Genomic DNA, 12,590 nt, shown 5'->3' on the forward strand with positions numbered 1-12,590 from the left:
CAGAGAGAGAGAGAGAGAGAGAGAGAGAGAGAGAGAGAGAGAGAGAGACAGAGACAGAGAGACAGAGAGACAGAGAGACCGAGAGAGCGAGAGACAGACAGACAGAGAGAGAGACAGACAGAGAGAGAGAGAGACAGACAGAGAGAGAGACAGACAGAGAGAGAGACAGACAGACAGAGAGAGAGACCGAGAGAGAGCGAGAGAACATGCTGTTCCAGGGGTTAGTTTCAATTAGCTGCTGATTCCAACCTAGCTGGAGGAAGAGTGTTCATTCACATGGGACTGGCACTAATACACACACCGGAACACACACACACAGTGATGTCACACACACCTTGTATTGCATGAAAACAACTCATGGCACTGAAGGAGAGAGGCGGTGATGGTGAGTGATGATTAAAAGATAACAGCACATTTCAAAAGCTCCTCTGAAGACTTCCTAATGAATTCAACACTATTCCCCTTCAACGTTCATTAGAGAACAGGACAGGTGTCCGTTGATGATCCGCTCTCCCGTGTGTGTGTGTGTGTGTGTGTGTGTGTGTGTGTGTGTTACGATGAGCCACAGGGAACATCCAGCAGTTCACAGAAGATACAATTGTTTAGCCACTTTTTTGTTTACCCGACTATCTAGTTAACCCTCTACTGTCTAAGCCGGGGAGGGTTGCAGTCTCTGTGGGACAAACATCCAATTGAAGCCCTACATGCAGAATCCTGTTGGAAAATTCTACAAGTCCTAAGAAATACACCAACTAATGCATGTAGGGCAGAAATGGGCCACTTTCCAGCGGTAATTAAAGTACAACAAATATCATTAAAATTTGGGCAAAAAAAATGTCAAGTCCAAATTCAAGTCTCCAATTTAAAGCACTTCAAACCCAAGAGCTGAGCCCAGAAGTGAGCCCTCTCAGCCAGCTGGTGTTGGACCGAACCAACCAAGCTGACACCAGCCCTGCTTCAAAAGAAATAATTCAAATAAACAAAATCATGAACCAATCAAAAGGACTCATATTTACAACGTTGGAAAAACAAAAAATCCCAAAGCCGACTAAATTCCTATCTGGCCCTAAACAGAGAATATGAATTGGCTGATTATCTCTACTCTGTCAGAGATATGAAGCAGAGACAGTTCCTTACCAAGTTCCTTACCAAGTACAGGCTGAATGACACCCAATTGTCAATATAAACCAGCAGACATAAAAAGACATGGCTACCCAAAGAGTATGTGGTCAATGCACGACAGGGGAGGTAGAAACAGAGATGCACTTTCTCCTTTACTGTGATAAATATTCCTCACCAAGAGATTCATTATTCACAGAAATTACTACATTTATTCCAGATTTTAACTTATTAAACCCAGAGGAAAAACAAAAAAGTACTCATGGACGAAGGAGCATGGCTCCTCTTGCAGCCACATTTGTATTTGCCTGCCATAGCCTGAGGGACACTAAATAAATACATCTGCATAGTAAGCAGTAACTTACTTATTATTATTATTATTATCGTTATTACTATTATAACTATTATTATTATTATTCTAAATAGTAGTGGTACGGGTAGTAGGGGTGATGGTAATGATAGTCCTCTGCTCTTATCCTGATGATAGCAGTTTAATGATGGTGATGATGGTGGTGGTACTGATGTAATGGTGAGGATGACAGTTTCATTTTCCATGTTTAGCCTTTTCTATTTATTATATTTCTACAATTTACTGTTACCATTTTATTGTTATTTTTAATTTTTATTTACTACCATTTTATATGATTATTTGTTATTATTTTTATTACAATGTATATTGTATACATTGTTGATTTGCAAATATCGACACAATGTTTTTCATGCCAATAAAGCAGCTTGAATTTGAGAGAGAGAGACAAAAACAGAAAAACAGAGACAGAGAAACAGACAGAGAAACAGAGAGAAACAGACAGAGAAACAGAGAGAGAAACAGAGAGAGAACGAGAGAGAGAGAAACAGAGAGAGAACGAGAGAGACAGAGAGAGAGACAGAGAGACAGAGAGACAGAGAGACAGAGAGACAGAGACAGAGACAGAGACAGAGACAGAGAAACAGCGAGAGAAACAGAGAGAGACAGAGAAACAGCGAAAGAAACAGAGAGAGAGACCGAGAGAGAGAGAAACAGAGAGAGAGACCGAGAGAGAGCGAGAGAACATGCTGTTCCAGGGGTTAGCTTCAATTAGCTGCTGATTCCAACCTAGCTGGAGGAAGAGTGTTCACATGGGACTGGCACTAATACACACACAGGAACACACACACAGTGATGTCACACACACCTTGTATTGCATGAAAACAACTCATGGCACTGAAGGAGAGAGGCGGTGATGGTGAGTGATGATTAAAAGATAACAGCACATTTCAAAAGTTCCTCTGAAGACTTCCTAATGAATTCAACACTATTACCCTTCAACGTTCATTAGAGAACAGGACAGGTGTCCGTTGATGATCCGCTCTCCCGTGTGTGTGTGTGTGTTTACGATGAGCCACAGGGAACATCCAGCAGTACACAGACGATAAACTTGTTTAGCCACTTTTTTGTTTACCCTCTATTGTCTAACCCGGGGCTCTACTAAGCTATATGGAAATGTTTTAAGAAGGTCATACCAAGGATCATTTATCTATTTGATTATGAATTTTAAGACCCCTTGAAGCGTCCAAAAAAAGATTACAATATTATTTGATGAAACATTGAATTTGGCCTTACTGCTATTAGCCCATTCAAACACATTGAATAACAGACTCACTACACGGAACAACAGAAAAAAAAATAAAAAATAAAGGAAGTTTGTTCGGAAGTGTCTGTCCTCTATCTGAGATATACAGTTGAAGTCGGAAGTTTACATACACTTAGGTTGGAGTCATTAAAACTTGTTTTTCAACCACTCCACAAATTTCTTGTTAACAAACTATAGTTTTGGCAAGTCGGTTAGGACATCTACTTAGTGCATGACACAAGTAATCTTTCCAACAATTGTTTGCAGACAGATTATTTCACTTATAATTCACTGTATTACAATTCCATTGGGTCAGAAGTTTACATACACTAAGTTGACTGTGCCTTTTAAACAGCTTGGAAAATTCCAGAAAATAATGTCATGGCTTTAGAAGCTTCTGATAGGCTAATTGACATCATTTGAGTCAATTGGAGGTGTATCTGTGGATGTATTTCAAGGCCTACCTAAAAACTCAGTGCCTCTTTGCTTAACATCATGGGGAAATCAAAAGAAATCAACCAAGACCTCATAAAAAAATTCCAAACGCCTGAAGGTACCACGTTCATCTGTACAAACAATAGTACGCAAGTATAAACACCATGGGACCACGCAGCCGTCATACCGCTCAGGAAGGAGACGCGTTCTGTCTCCTAGAGATTAACGTACTTTGGTGTGGAAAGTGCAAATCAATCCCAGAACAACAGCAAAGGACCTTGTGAAGATGCTGGAGGAAACAGGTACAAAAGTATCTATATCCACAGTAAAAGGAGTCCTATATCGACATAACCTGAAAGGCTGCTCAGCAAGGAAGAAGCCAGTGCTCCAAAACCACCATAAAAAGCCAGATTACGGTTTGCAACTGCACATGGGGACAAAGATCGTACTTTTTGGAGAAATGTCCTCTGGTCTGATGAAACAAAAATAGAACTGTTTGGCCATAATGACCATCGTTATGTTTGGAGGAAAAGGGGGTTGCTTGCAAGCCGAAGAACACCATCCCAACCGTGAAGCAAGGGGGTGGCAGCATCATGCTGTGGGGGTGCTTTGCTGCAGGAGGGACTGGTGCACTTCACAAAATAGATGGCATCATGAGGAAGGAAAATTATGTGGATATATTGAAGCAACATCTCAAGACATCAGTCAGGAAGTTAAAGCTTGGTCGCAAATGGGTCTTCCAAATGGACAATGACCCCAAGCATACTTCCAAAGTTGTGGCAAAATAGCTTAAGGACAACAAGGTCAAGGTATTGGAGTGGCCATCACAAAACCCTGACCTCAATCCTATAGAAAATGTGTGGGCAGAACTGAAAAAGCGTGTGCAAGCAAGGAGGCCTACAAAACTGACTCAGTTACACCAGCTCTGTCAGGAGGAATGGGCCAAAATTCACCCAACTTATTGTGGGAAGCTTGTGGAAGGCTACCCGAAACGTTTGACCCAAGTTAAACAATTTAAAAGGCAATGCTACCAAATACTAATTGAGTGTATGTAAACTTCTGATCCACTGGGAATGTGATGAAAGAAATAAAAGCTGAAATAAATCATTCTCTCTACTATTATTCTGACATTTCACATTCTTAAAAAAAAAGTGGTGATCCTAACTGACCTAAAACAGGGAATTTTTACTAGGATTAAATGTCAGGAATTGTGTTAAAACTGAATTTAAATGTATTTGGCTAAGGTGTATGTAAGCTTCCGACTTCAACTGTATAAACTCAGCAAAAAAAGAAACGTCCTCTCAATATCAATTGCTTTTATTTTCAGCAAACTTAACATGTGTAAATATTTATATGAACATAACAAGATTCAACAACTGAGACAAACTGAACAAGTTCCACAGACATGTGACTAACAGAAATTGAATAATGTGTCCCTGAACAAAGGGGGGGGGTCAAAATCAAAAGTAACAGTAAGTATCTGGTGTGGCCACCAGCTGCATTAAGTACTGCAGTGCATCTCCTCCTCATGGACTGCACCAGATTTGCCAGTTCTGGCTGTGAGATGTTACCCCACCCTTCCACCAAGGCACCTGCAGGTTCCCGGACATTTCTGTGGGGAATGGCCCTAGCCCTCACCCTCCGATCCAACAGGTCCCAGACGTGCTCAATGGGATTGAGATCCGGGCTCTTCGCTGGCCATGGCAGAACACTGACATTCCTGTCTTGCAGGAAATCATGCACAGAAGGAGCAGTATGGCTGGTGGCATTGTCATGCTGGAGGGTCATGTCAGGATGAGCCTGCAGGAAGGGTACCACATGAGGGAGGAGGATGTCTTCCATGTAACGCACAGCGTTGAGATTGCCTGCAATGACAACAAGCTCAGTCCGATGATGCTGTGACACACTGCCCCAGACCAAGACGGAACCTCCACCTCAAAATCGATCCCGCTCCAGAGTACAGGCCTCGGTTCCTCGAGCAAAAACAACCGACATGTACGTATTCGTGAGAGACTCACCTTTCCACAGAGGGAACCATATTAGTGTGTAGCCCAAACCATACAGCCGATTTAGCGAGAAGACGGATTTACAGGATGCCTCATGGTCTGAGCTCAGACACTCTTCACCGCAGATGCGGAAGCGCGATATCGAACGGATGCGGTGGATTGAGACTTGGATTGCAAAAAAAAAAAAACATCTCTCTAGCTTAAACTGACAGATCTTGATGGGGATTTTTTTAAATGAATGAATTCCGTTGCCTTCCTGTCACTCATACGTTGACATTCCTTCCCCTTCCTGCCTTCTGTGTTCGGGATCAGAGAGTAACTGACTTCTTTCCATGTCATTTCACTGTAGTATTTAGTATATGTATATTAGTATATATGAATACTGTAGTATTCATCTGGTACAGACAAAGGGCATGACCAAGTCCTTTCAGTTTGTTTCACACACTCAAACACTTTAAGTAACACTGACGCTAAAAAAGTTGAGAACTTTACGTTTTTTTAAGTTGACCTAAACAATTACACACTTTTAAGTACTTGTAACATATTATTTTTTAAGTGACAGTAGCTTAGTTGTGTAAGTGCATATAAAAAAAGACAGCTTGTACATTTGCTCGTAGATGCAACTTAAAAAAAGTCTAGGGGTTAGATGGTAGGGGGTGTTTCTGGATGTGGCCTTGGTCAGCATTCTACTCTTCCTTTCCAAGCTTACATTGAAGTATGTACCTTATGAGCTGTTGAAAGAACTTCCTCTCAAAGTACAACAAACAGTCATTCAATCAACCCATCATTCAATCAACCAACCACTTCACCTACAAATCAAATCCTGTGCTGTCTCACCTGAGCCAATCGTCTGAGCAGCAGTTCAGCGGAGGGGCGTGTCCAGTCGAGGAAGATCTGTGGGACCAGGGTGACGGTCATCTCTAGGACACGCAGCAGGCTGACCGACAGGTCGAAACACGTAGCACACACCTTCAGCTGCCGTGTGTCCACAAAGTTACGCTCAGGACGTTCAGCTGCCTGCTGAATCTGAAGGGGGGGGGAGAGAGAGAAACATGATCATTAAGGTCCTTTACAGTAGAATTTCTCCCAACAAAATCTACTACCGCAACACATTACATTGTTTTAACATTTACATTTACGTCATTTAGCAGACGCTCTTATCCAGAGCAACAGTTTGTGAGTGCATACATTATTTTTACATACTGCCCCCCCCCCGTGGGAATCAAACCCACAACCCTGGCGTTGCAAACACCATGCTCTACCAACTGAGCTACATCCCTGCCGGCCATTCCCTCCCCTACCCTGGACGACGCTGAGCCAATTGAGCGTCGCCCCATGGGTCTCCCGAGCCTGGATTCGAACCGCTCTAGTGGCACAGCTAGCACTGCGATGCAGTGCCTTAGACCACTGCGCCACTCGGGTGACCCAAATTTTAAGATGGTCTGTTATTACTATCTAGCTACTTGATTCTCTAAATTATTTGAGATAACATTTGATTTTGGCCTCAGACACACCTAAATAACACAAGAATATGGTAATCATATGTCCAATCAGGTAAGACATTTCAATTTGAAGGATTTAGGCCTATGGTTTGTAGAGACTGAAATGCCTCAAAGTTATTGGGAAGTTACATGAAAATGTCAGGTAATAATTGTGTGTGTGTGTGTGTGTGTGTGTGTGTGTGTGTGTGTGTACAAAATAATATATGCATTGCTTTCAAATGCGATTTTGCCACGATCCCTTTAAATATTTCCTGCGGGCCTTATCGTACAGGGAAACAGAAGACACGTACAATGCCTTCAGAAAGTATTCACACATTTTGACGCGTTAAAGCCTGAATTTAAAATATATAAAATGTAGATGTTTCTGTTACTGGCCTACATACAACACCCCATAATGTCAAAGTGGAATTATGTTTTTGTAATCTTTTACAAATATATAAAAAATTAAAGCTGAAATGTCTTGAGTCAATAAGTATTCAACCCCTTTGTGATGGCAAGCCTAACTATGTTCAGTAGTAAAAATGTGCTTAACAAGTCACATAATAAGTTGCATGGACTCACTGTGTGCAATAATAGTGTTTAACGTGATTTATTTAATGACTACCTCATCTCTGTACCCCACACATACAATTATCTGTAAGGTCCCTCAGTCGAGCAGTGAATTTCAAACACAGATTCAACCACAAAGATCAGGGAGGTTTTCCAATGCCTCGCAAAGAAGGGCACCCTTCTTGGGTAAAAAAAAAATACAAAATACAAAAAATACGGAATATCCCTTTGAGCATGGTGAAGTAAAAAAAGTAGTTATTAATTATACTTTGAATGGTGTATCAATACACACTAACTCAGTTGCCGGAGAGCAAGGAAACCGCTCAGGGATTTCACCATGAGGCCAATGGTGACTTTAAAACAATTATAGTTTAATGGCTGTGACAGGAGAAAACTGAGGATGGATCAACAACATTGTAGTTACTCCACAATACTAACCTAATCGACAGAGTGAAAAGAAGGAAGCCTCTACAGAATAAGAATATTCCAAAACATGCATCCTGATTGCAACAAGGCACTAAAGTAATACTGCAATAAATGGGGCAAAGCAATTAACTTTTTGTCCTGAATACAAAGTGTTATGTTTGGGGCAAATCCAATAGAACACATTACTGAGTACCACTCTCCATATTTTCAAGCATAGTTGAGGTTGCATCATGTTATGGGTATGTTTGTAATCATTAACTACTGGGGAGTTTATCAGGAAAAATATAAAATAAAAATTGTAATGGAGCTAAGCGCAGGCTAAATCCTAGAGGAAAACCTGGTTCAGTCTGCTTTCCACCAGACACTGGGAGACTAGAGGAAAACCTGGTTCAGTCTGCTTTCCACCAGACACTGGGAGACTAGAGGAAAACCTGGTTCAGTCTGCTTTCCACCAGACACTGGGAGACTAGAGGAAAACCTGGTTCAGTCTGCTTTCCACCAGACACTGGGAGACTAGAGGAAAACCTGGTTCAGTCTGCTTTCCACCAGACACTGGGAGACTAGAGGAAAACCTGGTTCAGTCTGCTTTCCACCAGACACTGGGAGACTAGAGGAAAACCTGGTTCAGTCTGCTTTCCACCAGACACTGGGAGACTAGAGGAAAACCTGGTTCAGTCTGCTTTCCACCAGACACTGGGAGACTAGAGGAAAACCTGGTTCAGTCTGCTTTCCACCAGACACTGGGAGACTAGAGGAAAACCTGGTTCAGTCTGCTTTCCACCAGACACTGGGAGACTAGAGGAAAACCTGGCTCAGTCTGCTTTCCACCAGACACTGGGAGACTAGAGGAAAACCTGGCTCAGTCTGCTTTCCACCAGACACTGGGAGACTAGAGGAAAACCTGGTTCAGTCTGCTTTCCACCAGACACTGGGAGACTAGAGGAAAACCTGGTTCAGTCTGCTTTCCACCAGACACTGGGAGACTAGAGGAAAACCTGGTTCAGTCTGCTTTCCACCAGACACTGGGAGACTAGAGGAAAACCTGGTTCAGTCTGCTTTCCACCAGACACTGGGAGACTAGAGGAAAACCTGGTTCAGTCTGCTTTCCACCAGACACTGGGAGACTAGAGGAAAACCTGGTTCAGTCTGCTTTCCACCAGACACTGGAGATTAATTCACCTTTCAGCAGGACAATAACTTAAAACACAAGGTAAAATCTTGTTGCTGAGTTACAGTTTTGACTTAAAACCACTTGAAAATATATGGCAAGACCTGAAACTGGTTATCTAGCAATGATCAACAACCAATTTGACAGAGCTTGAAGAATTTTGAAAAGAATAATGGGCAAATGTTGCATAATACATGTGTGGAAATCTCTTAGAAACTTACCCAGAAAGACACACAGCTGTAATCGCTGACAAAGGTGATTCTAACATGTATTGACTCAGGGGTGTGAATACTTACGTGAATGAGATGTATCTGTATTTCATTTTCAATACATTTACTAAAAAAAAATCTAAAAACATGTTGTTTTCACATTGTCATTATGGGGTATTGTGTGTAGATGGGTGAGATATTTTTATTTTATTTTGAATACAGGCTGTAACAACAACAAAATGTGGAATAAGTCAAGGAATGTGAATACTTTATGAAAGCATGTTCCTGAGAGTCTTACCTTTATGTTTATGGGGTCAGCATAGCTAATAGAACCTCAGCCAAATTCGTAGGAATAAAATAGAAAGCGTATTCTATGAACTAAGTAGCGCATTCAGTGGATTGAGACAAATCCATTGCAATCTGTAGGAGTTTTTTTCATTAGGGATATGCCTGTGGACCTTTCCAAGGACCTAGGTTTTGAGAAAGGCTGCTTTACAGGCTCTCCTTGAACTGTGGAAGTGTTGAAGGTCCTATGTAAAACACGCAAATAGTGGTGATCTGAGATTTTCAGCGCCTTGGACAGCGGTAAACGTGGAATCCCAATATCTGCCTGTGCTGGGGTGATATGAGTGACATCACACAGTGTTTAGCCTCTTGGATCAAACTAACTTGGTGACGCTAAACTTTTTTTACCTTGTGCTACTGTAAGCAGGGGGTTGTCCCCGACAACAACAAAATATTGGTAGACCGAAAGATGTCGGTTCTTTCTAAATGTGTATTTTTCCCTATATAGACACACCCCCTGTGTTTTATATGCTTGTCTAATGCTGTTTGATGAAATAAGACACTAATGACTCAAGAGGAAGCTAGAGATTAAGATAACAGGAAGAGGAAAAACCTGACCATTCTCCTCCCGCTCCTGCTGGCTTTCACAGATTCTGCCATTAACAGGCTACACAAGGAGTCGGCAAATTTATCTTCACATTTCTACCGATCTGCGTGCCAGTTAGGGTTTTCATATGCAGATTTTTGTGGAAGAGTTTCATTTAAATTTATAATAACGTCTTCGTATATCGAAATTGTCATGTGGTTAATCAAAACTCTATCCAAATCTAAATAAAAATGATACAAACCTAAAAAAAAAAAACTTTAACTGCCATTGCCAACGATGTAAAAATAGCCTACAAAAAGCCAACAAATAAAAACATTGCAGCCCGCAGGCAGAAAATATCCTGATAAAAATAAATATCCTATAAATCACATTGGCTACGCATGGCCTGTCTGCAACGAAATTGAAACACCGTATCAACTATCAACTTGGGATCAGCCCAAGTTTGCTCCAGCAAACTTGTAAAATATTCTGGGCCCTCAGAGTTTCCCACGCCAGTGAGCTCGGGACAGACACAGATGTAGGCTATTTTGATCAAGGGATAAGAGCTCATCAGGTAGACCAATTTTATGACGTTTCCACTGGATCAGAGCATGACATTTTTCCCTTTCACTCTGAGTGGCTATCGAAAGGGAGAGAGCTGGAAAGATGTTTCTAATACATTGAGGAACTATTGCAATTCTCAATGGATGTATAATCAGACTTCGTTTGCTTGCTGTTTGAGATGAAGAAAACATTACTTTGAGAAGCTCCACAGGTCATTCGAGGTGGTGCGTTAAGCCAATCAGAAATACTATCAGATCCCCAAATGGGCACATTTATATGCCTACATTTGCGCGTAGGCCAGGTAGCCTATAGGCCTGCTTCTATGCGTGTGCGTCCTTACTCAACATTGACAGTAGCGCTCCAAACAAAAGACAATAAATAAATTGACAAAACTCGTAAATATAATAAAATAAACCAAAACTTGTTTCTCACAAGTGTAGCATAGGTTGTGCGCTCTGCAAACAATAGTGTTTCCGCTGCACTCATTTTGCTGCGCCACGGCAAAATCATTGCCGCCATCCAGGACCTCTATACCAGGCGGTGTCAGAGGAAGGCCCTCAAAATTGTCAAAGACTCCAGCCACCCTAGTCATAGACTGTTCTCTCTGCTGCCGCACGGCAAGCGGTACCGGAGTGCCAAGTCTAGGTCCAAAAGACTTCTCAACAGCTTCTACCCCCAAGCCATAAGACTCCTGAACAGCTAATCATGGCTACCCGGACTATTTGCACTGCCCCCCCACCCCATCCTTTTTACGCTGCTGCTACTCTGTTAAGTATTTATGCATAGTCACTTTAACTCTACCCACATGTACATATTACCTCAACTACCTCAACTAGCCGGTGCCCCCGCACATTGACTCTGCAACGGTACCCCCCTGTATATATAGCCTCCCTACTGTCACTTTATTTTACTGTATATATAGCCTCCCTACTGTCACTTTATTTTACTTCTGCTCTTTTTTTCTCAACACTTTTTTTGTTGTTGTTTTATTCTTACTTTTTTTGTTTAAAATAAATGCACTTTTGGTTAAGGGCTGTAAGTAAGCATTTCACTGTAATGTCTGCACCTGTTGTATTCGGCGCATGTGACCAATAAAATTTGATTTGATTTGATTTGATATATGGAAGATGAACAGATATTTCTGCTGAGGCGCATTTTGAAGATGCTAGAACATTCCTGTACCTTTCCTCTGCAAACAAAGCGAATAATTAATAGAAAAATCCAACAACCCCATAGTAGAATAGTATATCTATTTACCAAGTCGGCTAGTTGTTGTGTTCTATGCTAGATAAATATTCCGAAGGTTCACCTTCCAACAGGACAACAACCCTAAGCACACAGCCAAGACAACACAGGAGTGGCTTTGGGACAAGTATCTGAATGTCCTTGAGTGGCCCAGTCAGAGCCCAGACTTGACCCCGATCTAACATCTCTGGAGAGACCTGAAAATAGCTGTGCAGCGACGCTCCCCATCCAACCTGACAGAGCTTGAGAGGATCTGCAGAGAAGAATGGGAGAAACTCCTCAAATACAGGTGTGCCAAGCCTGTAGCATCATACCCAAGAAGACTCGAGGCTGTAATCGCTGCCAAAGGTGCTTCATCAAAGTACTGAGTAAAGGATCTGAATACTTACGTAAATGTGATATTTCCTTTCTTTTTTTTTATTTGCAAAAATGTATACAAAATGTGTTTTTGCTTTGTCATTATGGGGTATTATGGGTAGATTAATGAGGGGGAAAAAACTATGTAATCCCTTTTAGAATAAGGCTGTAACGTAACAAAATGTGGAAAAAGTTAAGGGGTCTGAATACTTTCCGAATGCACTGTATGTAATGGGGAATTGATAGACACTAACAATCAAGGTAAAGAATTCACACAATGAAGTTATGAAACAATGAACGTGCACAAATTGGCGGGAGAGACGTGCATTGTGCATTTTAGAGAGACGTGCATTGTGCATTTTAGAGAGACGTGCATTGTGCATTTTAGAGAGACGTGCATTTTAGAGAGACGTGCATTGTGCATTTTAGAGAGACTTGCATTGTGCATTTTAGAGAGACGTGCATTGTGCATTTTAGAGAGACGTGCATTGTGCATTTTAGAGAGACGTGCATTGTGCATTTTAGA

The 12,590-nt window shown here is 41.6% G+C and overlaps 1 protein-coding gene across 1 annotated transcript in view; it reads right to left on the reverse strand.

The window, feature by feature from the left end:
- Nucleotides 1-12,590, reverse strand: part of rnf123 (ring finger protein 123) — a 266,404-nt gene that overhangs the window by 155,140 nt on the left and 98,674 nt on the right. Inside the window, exon 32 of the mRNA XM_084167697.1 lies at nt 6,011-6,199. Within this exon, the coding sequence (XP_084023823.1) occupies nt 6,011-6,199 (189 nt within the window). The remainder of the gene's footprint in view (nt 1-6,010; nt 6,200-12,590) is intronic.

The sequence above is a fragment of the Coregonus lavaretus genome, assembly GCF_964263955.1.
Source record: "Coregonus lavaretus genome assembly, chromosome: 8".
Classification (NCBI taxonomy): domain Eukaryota; kingdom Metazoa; phylum Chordata; class Actinopteri; order Salmoniformes; family Salmonidae; genus Coregonus; species Coregonus lavaretus.